Source organism: Sarcophilus harrisii, chromosome 2 (genome assembly GCF_902635505.1).
Source record: "Sarcophilus harrisii chromosome 2, mSarHar1.11, whole genome shotgun sequence".
NCBI lineage: Eukaryota > Metazoa > Chordata > Mammalia > Dasyuromorphia > Dasyuridae > Sarcophilus > Sarcophilus harrisii.
The window spans coordinates 548,434,005-548,446,792 of NC_045427.1; the positions used below are offsets into that span (position 1 = coordinate 548,434,005).

Genomic DNA, 12,788 nt, shown 5'->3' on the forward strand with positions numbered 1-12,788 from the left:
AAATTTTGGTTCAAATTCTTTATATTGAAATAGATTTAACATCTATTCCCTGAATGAATAAAAATCTTCCCTGAATTTAAGTCATCAAAGAAATCTTACCATTGATGGGAATTGGTTAATGTTTTATGAAAGTTTGGAATCTGAAAGGGACCCTGGAATTGGTCTCCATTGTAACTCCTAGAAAAGTTCGCTCCAGGTCTAGGGCAATGTTCTTAGTTGCAAGGATGACTTAAGGGAAACAAAAGACCTAGAATAAATGATATCTAGAATCTAGCTCTAGCTCTTGCTGATCATGTGTTACTCCCCAGAAATTTCTTCCATTCTCAATGAATGCATTGAGATGCATCATCTTATGCAGTGTAAAAACTGTCATACTATAACTTCAAAAGTATGTTGGGAAAATAATTATTTAGTGGCACTATGTAAATATTGTAGTACTACTTATTAGAATGGATAGACCTATAATCAATCAGAGGGAAATAAAATATCAGGGGAAGTCAAGTGCTCATCTGTATGAGCTGTATTATTTATCCTAGATAGCACCTACTCCAGGGAGTTATCACCTGATATCTGGGAAAAGATATTTCATTTCATATGAATGAATTGTTTTCTGCTTCAAAATTGCCTCTTTCATCTTAGTTTATATGGAGCTAATGTTATTCCTTTTCCATAGCTATCATTTGTCTTCCAATATTGTCCAAATCTGACCTGGGGATAGTCTATGACAGCCTATGATATTTTTCAGTGTAAACTTGTATGCTATTTTTCCTTTAATGTAGATCTAATTTTTGGTCTGTAGCTTATTTTGAGAGTAGGTATATATCAAAATTACACAGTAAATAATATACAGAGCTTCAGTCTTCTGTCATCACCACTAAATCCAACACTGAAAAGATAATGGAACAACCTCATCATACCTGTTTGGAGACTTTCAGCCATGTTTTCTTCAATCTGAAGATGGCACTACGGTTCATGGAGGAGGTGATTTCTAGCACAGCATTGTAATTGTGTAAGCATCGGCAGATGTCAGCCACAGCCACCCACTTTTCAATGGCACTAACTCGGGCATTAACATCCTCACTTCGGAGGATTTCTGAAGCTATCAGGTTACTGATCTTTGGGGAAAAAACAAAACAAGATTGCAAACATTTCAATAAAGTAAAAGAGATTGGAAACTTGTTTTAATAAGCAAAAATTTCTTATAATTGTAATATTTGGGAAGTGGAAGGAACTTTTAAAAGTTATCTAGTCCATTTCCCTCTCTTGACAGTTGAAAAAACTGTGGCCTAGAAAAGTTAGGTGACTTCCCTGAATTTCCCCAGCTAATGAATGGCAGACCTGAGATTGGATTCCACGTCTTTTGACTTATTCAGTCCAATATTCTTTCCACTGTAGCAGTTGTCTATAATTTAAATTTTTAAAATTATGTCAATGATATGTCAAAATGTCTTTCCAGTGTTTTAATTTGGCTTTCAACATTTTTGCTTTAAATTTTCCTACTTTTAGTTAGTTTGTAAACAAGTACTTAAAAATACCAAGGTAGTTCCTAAAAAAGAAAATTTGAAAAAATGAGCCATTGTTTTGGGATGCAGATAATCATCATAATTTATCCTTAAAAAAAACACATGGTAAAATGTGGGAATGTGACGGCTATGTGAAAAGCAGATGTATGGGACCAGTAATAGACTTTTCTGCTTGGCTTCAAAAGTGAAACACTAGGTGGAAATTACAGAGAAGCAGATTTTGATTTGATAAGGAAAAAATTCCAAACAATTATAACTGTCTCAAAGTGGAATGGGCTGCTTTAAGAATCTGAGCCCACCTCTCACTAGAGGACTTCAAAAAGAAGTGACTGAGCAATGATTAGATTATTTATAAAAGGGATTCATTTTCAGGCATGAATTAGACTAGACAATTTCCTCTTCTAAATATGAGATTCTATGTTGTGGCTGGTGACAATACTGGTACTACTCGAATTTGGGGGTTGCATACATAACCTAAAAACATACACAAATATACACAAAGTAAAGGGAAAGTACAACATTGCTTATAATTAAACATAGCTCATTGGGGAAGGGTTAAAAAAGAAATCATCTTTTATCTCAGAGGTCAAGGAATGGTCACTCCAATAATCAGTGTCTTTCTATTACTGATATTTATATATCTATATAACAAGAATAGTGTTGATATTAGCTCTTGGTTCTCATTATCACTGACATTTATTCCTAAAACTTCTTTTTTGGAGGTATTCTTTTTTTCCCCTGTAAAATAAAAACACAAGACAATAGAATCACTGTGACTTCTGAAATCTGGCATCTCTGAATTCAAGTTTTTGCATATTTTGTGTTTCTGGAGAAGAGATTTTTATAGTGCATTGCTATCAAGTAAGTCACACCCATTCTCTGCTTTTGGTTTCATAGACATTAAAAAAAATTGAATTATGGACAGGTATGAAGGGTTGAAAAGTCTTTATAATAAGTCCTTATTTGCTTTATGCACAGAAGAATCAATCGGGTTGAAACAGCAAGGAACCCTGAGGAAAAATGTCAAGTCAAACTATCATCACCACCTTGACAATATCTTTCTTCAAACCTTGTTTGATTCAGCCCAAGACCCTGAATTCAATAGCTTTTGGAATTGTAGCACCTCTTAAGTCACCAGATCCTCTGGTAGTAGCCCAGCCCTTATAACCATCATTGAGGAGACAAGTCATTGTGGAGAGTGGGCCCATTTTTCTAATCACCATCAGTAACAATTATTGATCAAGTAATAACAACAAGTAGATAGAAAGACAAAGGAGTCCTGGAGTAGCAGTACCCTCAGACCAACCTGCTTCTGGATTAATTGTCATAGACATGATGTAGGGGAAAGCAACTCTTATGGAGAAAGGGCCAGCCATCCCTACTAAATGGCAGCCAGGTGTCATACACAGGATAGGCAAGGAAGTTAGCTGAAGCAGCAGGATATCCTGAGTGAAAGAGAGGAGGCAGCATCTGCTAGGCAAGTCAAACAATCACTACAACCTCAATTGCCATCTCCCTCAGACTCTGTTGGATTTAGCCCAGGATGATGAACTCAAGGATTCTGGGCTTAGTGACATTAAAGAGGAAGGTGCTAATATCTACTTTGCTGCTGCATCTTAAGGACTAAGATATTTTCCCATGTGACTTGCACTGAATCTTTCCAAATGTGTTGTCTCTGAGATTAGAATGTGATCTCTTGGAGAGCAAAGATTGTATTATTTCTGCCATCTCCAGCACTTAGCACAGTGCTTTGTACATAACAAGCACTTAATAAATATCTGATTCATCCAACTATTCAATTATTCATTTAAGCAATGTCAAGCAAGCAGAGTGGGAAAAATGTAGAATACTTTTATATACAATTCTTTTCTTCTTTTTTTTTCCTTCCAGCACTAAACTCTGTATATATTAAGTTCTGGAAGCTTTGTTGAATGAATTAGTAAAAGATGGAAAGGATTTAATAACAAAAAGATAGAGTTGGAAGGAATCTTAGATCAACCCTCTTATTTTATTATCAAGAAAAATGTCAGAACCAGGACTGAAACCCAGGTCCTGGGCCTCTAAATTCAATATCCTTTTTTTTTTTTAAAATTCACTCTTTCTCACTGTCTGCTTTGGCATAGAAAGAAATTGAAGCCTACAGAGAGAAACTGGATTAACTGAGATCCCAGGGGAACATGGCATCCTTCCAGGACTTAAACTAGCAATTCTGACTAGAATTAACATTTTTAACTCTTTGTCACGTCAAAGAAGTATCCATTTTTACCACCTAACTGTCAAGGAATTGACCCTAGGCTTTCCTGATGTTATCCAGTGAAATGACTTGATCTAGCTTACTAGGTCACTTAGTAGATAAAACACCAGACCCAGAATCAGGAGATTTGAGTTCAAATATTACCCTGGGCAAATCATTTAACCTCTGTTTGCCTCAGTTTCCTTAACTCTAAAACAGAGATATTAATAGCATCTACTTCCCAGAGTTGTTGTGAAGATTAAATGAGAAAATTTTGTAAAGTGTTTAGCACTGTATCTGGATCGTAGATGCTTAAGAAATATTTGTTTTCTTCCTTCCAAATTGTTAAAGAAATTTATTGATGTTTTAAAATGTTTACCTAGAGATCTGACTTCTTAAAAGCATATATATAGGAAGAAAAGAATATGACCTTTTAAATGACATAATAGGTTTATAACAAATAGGTTTAATGATACAATAGATTATGAGACTTCCATTTCTTCATGTTCAGCTAACCATTTTAAATGATGTAATAAAGCTAATAGGTCCATACTCTCTCTCTGCAGTCAATGTAAATAGGCAAAGAAGATATGTTTCTGCTCCTCTTATAAAACTTATAAGGATCTGGGAGGAATTTCAAAATCAAATTTCTAACAAAAACATAGGTTGATAACAAAGGGGAGCACAGAGTAGAAAGCTGCCACTAATCTTATACTTACATCATTAAAATGCTTGGTAGTTTTCATGATGTAAGGAGTTCTTTCATTCTTTTCAACCTTCATCCAGCCTTGTCCAAAAAACTCTCTGGGAATGACAAAGATAAAGGTAAGGATAAATGACATTTGCTTTTAAGTGAATTTGATGATGTACACATAGATGACCTAGACACATGTAGAGGGAAATATAAGTGCTCATAATAAAACTGCTTGCAATTAAATGTGGCTCCTTGGGACTTCCTTGAAATCCTTGTTTTACTGTGCAGAAATGCCTGTTCTATTTCAGACCCCCTATTTGGTGTTTTTTTGTATACATTTTCAAAGTATACATTTGACATAGATAATGTAGGAAAGACCATCACAAATGAGAGTTGGACGAAAAGTATTTTTTCTTTATAAAGAGGACAAGTTGATACTCATTATGCTGTCCTCAGGGTTTAGTGGTTTAGTGGCCCCATTTCTATTTGAATTTGACATCCCTGGTGTAAAGTAGAAACTTTCTTTGATTCTTGGATTGTAATATGAGGTTTATCTGTCACCTGAGAGATGTGAAGCCTATATCTGACAACAGTTAAACTTTTCTCTACTTTTCTGACCTTAGCAGTTATTGTAGCAGTGGAATCTGGCTCAGATTTAGAGTTTTAGCCCCTAAGAAAACACTGAAAAGTGGAGGTGTTGAGAAAAATACTTTTTGTAACAATTGGCATCAAATACTTGGATCATGGAGGATGACTCTGGATTGTTTTTGGACTGGCCACTTGCTATTACCTTTTATTTTTTACTAGTGGAAAACTACTTCAAATTGTGGGGTTAGGAATACCTTCAAATTGTTCTACTCAACATCTAGAGCCTAGGAGTCTTAAAAAACTGTATAAATGTGAGAAGGGGGAGTAATCATTTGGGGAAAGAAGATAAGCAGTAAATGTGTGTGTGTGTGTGTGTGTGTGTATGTGTGTGTGTGTGTGTGTGTGTGTGAACTTTAGTTGAATTGGTAAAAAAAAAAAAGTCAGAGCCTCCCACTATTTCTAAGTTATAGGGAGTATAATTTTGTATAACAATGGAATTTCTTTATACTGCTTTAGAAAATTTATCTTGTATTTCTTCTTATTCACTGGCAAACTTCCAGAACCAGCATGTGAAAACCCCAAGGCAAAATTATAGCTACTTACTCATATGGAATCTTCTTAAAGACCAGGTGGTCCAGTAGAGTCAGCTGTTCAGCTATTTCCAAAGCAGAGTGGTTTTCAAAAGGTTCTGCTTTCACTCCTTCAGCCTAAATGAAAAGGGTCAACAGCCAATTTAATGCAATGACATTAAGGCATTTTGACACATAGGGCATATTGTGTTCAGTTCGGATGCTGTTTTTTTCTTTTTCTTTTTTTTAAACAAAAACCATTCATTGATAGCTAGAGAGTATCTTGAGGAGGTAAACCCAGTGATTAAGAGCCTGAAATTCATGCCCTATGAGAATTTGGCTGAAGTAACTGAGAACATTCAGCCTGAAGAAGAGACTTAAAGGAAGAATTATAGCTGTCCTTGAGCATTTGCAGGATTCAAATAAAGAAGGAGGATTTAATTTGTTTTGTCTGCCTTTAGAAGACAAAACTAAGAGGAATGAGTAGAAGTATCAGAAAGAGCAAATTTAAGCTTTACATCAGGAAAAACTTCCTAACAATTGGAGTTGCTCAAAAGCAGAAGAGGCTGCCTTCATAGCTGATTATACTATAGTCCCAAAGAGTTTGGGTGGCTGCTTGAAGAGTATGTTTTAGAGGGGATCTTATTCTTTTCTGGCTGGACTAGATAGCTTCTGAGGTCCCTTTCAATTCCCGAACTCTGAATACTATAGATAAGGCAATGAGGTATAAACATTGGACTTGAAGTCAGGCAGACCTTTGTTCAAATCTAGCCTACGATACTTATTAACTACAAACTTTGAACAAGTACTATTTCTGGGCTGACCACTTGCTATTATCTTCCATTTCCTGCTAATGGAAAATTGTGGGGGTAGGAATACTCTCAAATAATTCCATTCAACACCTAGAGTCTAGGAGTTCTAGAAAAAAATGTATAATTCTGAGAAGGGGAGTAATCATTTGAGGAAAGGAGACAAGCTGTGTCTCAGTTTTCTTTTCTATAAAATGGGGATGAAAATAATACCTATCTCACAGAGTTGTTGGAAAGATCAAATGAGATGACACATGTAATTTGCAAACTTTAAAGTGCATATAAAGTTTGCTATTAGTGATTATTATGATCTTGAGTTTAGCAACAGTCCTTTTTTTTTTCCAATCTTAATTTTCTATTTTCTAAGATAAGTGAGGACATTAAGTCAGATGGAACCACAGGATTTTAGGCACATTACTTTTCTTTGTTGGGTGAATGGGGAAAGGATTTGGGTGATTAGATTTCCCTAATTTTTCCTGGCTAGAAGTTAAAGGGTTATTCATAAGTCTGATACTACTCTTCGTAGGCGGGAGAGTTTTGATCTGGCCTTTCTTTGCTGGCTATATCACCTCTGCTAAGTTGACCTAATGATTCGTCATTCCTGAAGGCTCATTGAATTGGTGCAGGACTTAGTATGGACAGTTGATCAATTTAGCCCATTAAAATTTAGAAATTCTAAGCTTGAGGGATTCATTAACCTCATTTCTTAGTAACTGGGATTATAAGCATTGCCACTATGCCTGACAGATTTCATAATAGGAATTGTATTTTGCTTCCTAGAAGCTGAAATTAAAAGATTGATTTGACTATATATTGTATGGGGGAAAATGTATTTTAAAAGAAAAATAGCAATTAGAAGACAATGATAATATTTCTAACTTTGTACAATAGATCACTTTGTAAATTAATAAAATGAGATAATGTCTGTAAAATTTTGTTAGTTCCTTTAAAATAACCCCATGTAATATGTGGTTTTTTATAATTTTGATTATATATGTATATACATATATATAAATCATGTTGTTAATTAGTTATTTGAAAATAAATTAGGAAAAATGATGTTATGAGAGACAGTTAAAATCACAGAAAACACGTTATAACTGTTATGAACGGACTTATGGTCAAATAGTGAGATTGATGGAATTTAGCTATAATGCTATCTAATTATGAAATCACATTAGTAAAGCAATATTATTTTAGGTATGTCTGCAATAAAACCTATACTCAAATGGATCTATGATCTTATCTTTTTGAAATTTCTATCCAAGAATGAATATTGCAATCCAACTATGACTGTCCATTTATTCTGTGGGAATCTTATTGATGATAATTTCCTGAAGGTTTGCTACATAGGGTCCATCCAACATCCTAAAAGCCTTCTTCACTTTCTGCCAACAGGGTGAAGAAATCAGTGGAAGACTCTGGCTGTTTACCTGTCATCTCTTGTGACTCTTGCCATGTGACTAATCTGTTTTCTCTTCCTAACATGATTCTCTAATGACACCCTTTCTCTGATTCTTCTTCAATTTCTCATTGATTATACATTGCAATCAGCTTTCTTTCATCATATGCCTCTCTCGTGCCCTCAGAGGGCATACTCTTCCATAGAAAAGTGAACCTTGTTTCAGCAATTCCTTTCAGATGTCTAAACAACACAGAAATAGTTTTAGGAATGAAAACTAACCTATGATTTCAAATTATGTTGTTATTAAATAAATTATCTAAAATTATATGCATGATGAAGGACCCAAGAACTTTATTGTATTCTTCTGCATTCTCTCTCAATTTATACCACTATCTGGATGCATCATCAACAAATTTGAACTGTAAGAGAGAGGCCTTAGACATTACCAAGTTCCATCTATTATTTTACAGAGGAGAAAACTGGGAGTCACAATAATGAGATGACTTGATAATGAAATCATGGTAGAATCAGGATTAGAACATGTCTTCTGACATCCCAGTCCAGTGCTCCTTACTCTCCTACACAATAGTTGTGAAGGAACATATTGTTAATTCCACCCGACTTGGGGGAAAAACTTGTTTATTCATAAACTGAGAAGTTTCACAGCTATTGATACTTTCTGTTTGGTATTGACTATTTGATTTGCTTTAAGACACAGGCATTATATGGTACTTTTATTTTGTATTCATTATTTTAACATCACATTATACCTATACTTATTAAGAATGAAAAATGTAGTCAAACTGCTTTTTGATCTAGTTGACAGCAACTAGTGTGACTGTGCTTGTTTATGCTAAAAAAATTGTTATCATTGGGTAGTTAGACAAATTGTTATTTTAAATTTATTATTTTTATTATTATTATTAACAACCAATATTAAATTAGAATGGAAAATTTTATTTCCTCTTTTTCCTCATTCCGGGGGTTATCCCCTATAGGTCAATCAGCCAGTCTCTGAAGAACATACTGGCAAAGGAGATTGCCCTAATTTTTGGAGTATATGCTCTTGGATCTTGGGCAGAACCCCACAAATTAGGAGAACTTGCTTCTTACTTCGAGTGTAAATAGAATCTAATCTAGGCGAATTTACCTTAGAAAATAAGCCCATGTCATTACACCCCTCCATTGAGGTTTAAGGTGACCCAATTCATGAAGGAAAAAATCAACCAGAGTGTTTTGGATGTAGATGGACTTTCTGTCCAGATTGCTAGAGATGGCTGAAGCCCATGATCAAACCACATTATCAGCAAGAGGAGCTGAAGACTTTTAACCCACTATCTCATTTAATGTCCACCAATCAGGGCTGACTTCTCCTGTCAGGGGCACCGTTTTTCAAAAAAAATATTTAATACATTCAGTGTCTTAACTAGGTATCTTTTATTATGGAGAGAAACCAGTGATCATTAATTTATTGATTAACTAGATTAATAAATTGATTATTAATTACCCAGAAACTGTCTCTTGGGCTTTTCATTCATCACAGTCAACACAGGTATAGAAAACATTCCATTTTATCAGATCAACAGGAATAAGAAGCTTTTTCAAGATTAAAGATATTTAGTTTATGAACACAGTTACAGTGTTCATTGCCTCTCCCCTCCACCCACATCATTTATAGAGGAGGAGACTTGAACTCAAACTAGTTTGACTGTAAATTCAGTTCCCTATCTATCCACTCATTATAGCTACTGCCTTTATATTTATTTATAGACAGATAGTAACAATCATACAAATGGACAATGAATGTCCCTTAACATGGGATTACTGGGTTACAAAGAGGTAATGTGTTCAGGATATGTGATGTCATATTTTGAAAAGGCCAGTTAATAATAGCGTTGAAATCAGATTGCTATTTCTTGTACTTAACATTCTTTTGAGTGTCCCAAGTACACTGTCATCCATGATTATCATTCAGTTCTGTCCAATTTTTCTAAAAGTCGTGTAAAATTAGTTAGTAATGTAATGATTGATGACTGTGTGTATGGAGTAACAACTCAAATGTCAAGTCTGGATTATTGGAACCCTCTTCTGTCATTACTCAAGCTGCATCTTTGGCTTAACACCAGAGCTGCTGAAGAAGAAACAGCTCATTGTATTCCTCACATGCTACATACTAAAACCCACCTCCTCAGACAGGCGGCCTTGGAAATTACCAAAAGACAAAACTGAAGAGGTAATGACCCTATTCAAAAGAAAAGAATATTTAAGATTGAGGCAAAAGAAGCCATAAAAGGAGAGGAGATACATAGGAGAGAGATACATAGACTTCACAGGGTCCTTTGTACCTTTAAGTCATCTGGAGTCGGTCACCAGGTAGGGAAGAAGGGAGGAGAAGCAGAGATGCAAAACAAATGCTCTGTTCAGTTGTAAACATTGTGAAAGAGTTGACTCTGCTCTGCCTTTAGGGCACTGAGATGTGAACAAGAGTATAAACAGGGGTCTTGTAACTCACAAATAAAGGAAATCTTATTTGTAAGTGTGCTGATGGAAGGAGATGATCTTTGAAAAGAGGCAAGAAACTTCTCTTCCTCAATTAGGAAGAATATGTGCTCTCTTTAAATAATTCTATTGCCTACAATGAAAATTTCTAATGTATTTATGATAGTTATAAAGAGAGATGATTTTAAGCCTCATTGAGAGTTAATTTCTGCAAATCAGTGAGGAAAAAATAGAATTTAAAAGGTCATCTCAAAATTAGATTCTATCCAAACACATTGTTTATAGACTGAAATTATGGAACATTTTTATGTTACTTTCTTGAGTGAACCCTGCTTTAGTGACTATTGAAGCATAAAGGAGGAGGAAGCATGACCCATGGCAAACATTCCATTCTATCAGATCAACAGGAATAAGAGGCTTTTTAAAACTCAAGGGGTAATGCATTCAGGGTGAGTCTTTTGTTATAAGGATGCTTGGCTGCAAAATCAATGAATATTTCATCTCAGAGTTGAAAGCAGAGTCTCAGATCAAATTCTCATGTGGTAATGTCCTAAAAATTGGCCTTTTGGCTACAAGATGGGGAGCAAACTTTGCAGCTCTTCCTAAGCTCAGAGAGAACAGAATGTTTTGATTTTCTCAACCTTGACCCTAGATATATCAAAGTTTTCTTGCTACAATAAGAAGAATTATTGGGCATTGCAAGTCCTGGGGAAAAGGAAGGTCACTAGGTTGTCTAAGGAACAGTGCAGTAGATGGGATGCTGAACTTAGAGTCAAGACCATTTCTCTTTTTGAGTTCAAAACTGAACTCAGATACTTGTAGTATGACACTGGGAAAGTCACTTAATCTTGTTTGCTTCAGTTTCCTCATCTGTAAAATGAGCTGGAGAAGTGGCAAATGACTCCAGTATTTTTGCCAAGAAAATTCCAAATAGGGACATGAAGAATTGGACATGATTGAATTAGGTTAGGCATATAATAATTAGGTTTAGGCATATAATCTGGGGCAGGAGTAGATCATAGAGGAGGCAGAAAACAGAATTTTCTCAGAATAATCTCTCCTATTGAGATGTAAAATCCTTTCTTTAGTAATACATTCCTCTTGGTTAAGTATTACCCTTTCCCTAGTCCAGCTCCATTTCCTTTCTTCTTGATAGATCAGACTGGAACAACATTGAGAGCACTAGTTTTCCTAGTAGGAAAGGGTTGCTGAAAGGGGAGGTGGTGAAGGTAAGTTCATGGAGGACAAATTTTTTTATTTTGTAATCCTGCATATGCTTGGGTCTGTCTAAGGTCCAACTCCAAAATTATTTTAGGGAACGTGGGGTGAGCAAATGAAGCAGTAGAGTAAGTGAAGAGAAATTTCTGAGCAGTATTAATTATTAATTTATTATGAAAACAGGATTTACCATCTGTACAATCTCTTCCAGTGTGATCTGGTTGTCTCCTGGGTCTTCCTGTGTCAAAGTCCTATGGTATGAAAAAGTAAAAATTAAACCAGATGATTATGAGGTACTGTTAAAAAAGATATTTGCTTCTAATCAATCAATCAAACAAAGAAATATTTATTAAGTACTTAACGATGAGTTTAGTATTGTACCAGGTACAAAATAAGTCTAAAATATAACTTCTGTCTACAGAGTTTATAATATACATAAACAGAATAAACAAATATATTTAAAAGAATTAATGAAGTAATATAGTCTTCAAAAAGCAAGAAATTGTGCTATAAAGATGGCACAAGTGAATTAGAAAAAGGGAATGTCTATGATTGCTGGAATTTTTATGGAAGAGGTGGGTTTTAAAGAATGGTTAAGATTAGAATAGGCTGAGAAGACTTAGGAGAATATTTCAGACAGAGGAAAAAATCATTATTAAAGACAAATTGGGGGCTGGATTATGTGTGTGTGAAAAGTGTGTGAAAAGTGAAAACTCATAAGATAACGATGACATCAAATTAGAGAGAGACTTGGAAAATTTAGGAAGAAGACTTGAAATTTCATATAGCTGGCCAAAAGGAGTCAATATATATATGCTTTAGAGTAGGATAGTGACATGATTAAAATGGTGTTTTATCAAGTTTAGCCAGGTAGAAATGTGCAATATACATGTGTTGGAGGAGGAAGAAAGGGAGACTGGAGGTAAGGAACATGGTTAGGAGATGGGCATAATAATTTAGGTATAAGGTGATGAAAATTTGGACTAGGATATTTACAGTGGAAATGAAGAGGCAGAGAAACATTCAAAAGACAGTGAGAGAATTAAAAGAGAAGGGGAGAAGAGAATAAACTTGTTTTGTGTCAGGTATTGTGCTAAACACTTTATAAATATTGTTTTATTTGATTTTTGAAACAACCCTGTGAAGCAGGTGATACTGATCATCTCTGTTTTACAAATGAGGAAAGTGAGGCACAGAAAAGTTAAATGGCTTGCCCAGGGCCACACAGCTAGTATCTGACACTGTTTTTT

At 35.0% G+C, this 12,788-nt stretch overlaps 1 protein-coding gene across 3 annotated transcripts in view; it reads right to left on the bottom strand.

Moving 5' to 3' along the window:
- Positions 1–12,788, bottom strand: part of RASGRF1 (Ras protein specific guanine nucleotide releasing factor 1) — a 208,526-nt gene that overhangs the window by 17,592 nt on the left and 178,146 nt on the right. For all 3 annotated transcript variants that reach the window (XR_004232452.1, XM_012542350.2, XM_031955635.1), the window contains 4 exons: positions 11,729–11,789; positions 5,642–5,745; positions 4,476–4,560; positions 918–1,115 (listed from right to left, as the gene is read on the bottom strand). Coding sequence is in view for 2 of the 3 variants with exons in the window: in XM_012542350.2 (XP_012397804.1) it covers positions 918–1,115; positions 4,476–4,560; positions 5,642–5,745; positions 11,729–11,789 (448 nt within the window). In the remaining variant the exon portion in view is untranslated. The remainder of the gene's footprint in view (positions 1–917; positions 1,116–4,475; positions 4,561–5,641; positions 5,746–11,728; positions 11,790–12,788) is intronic.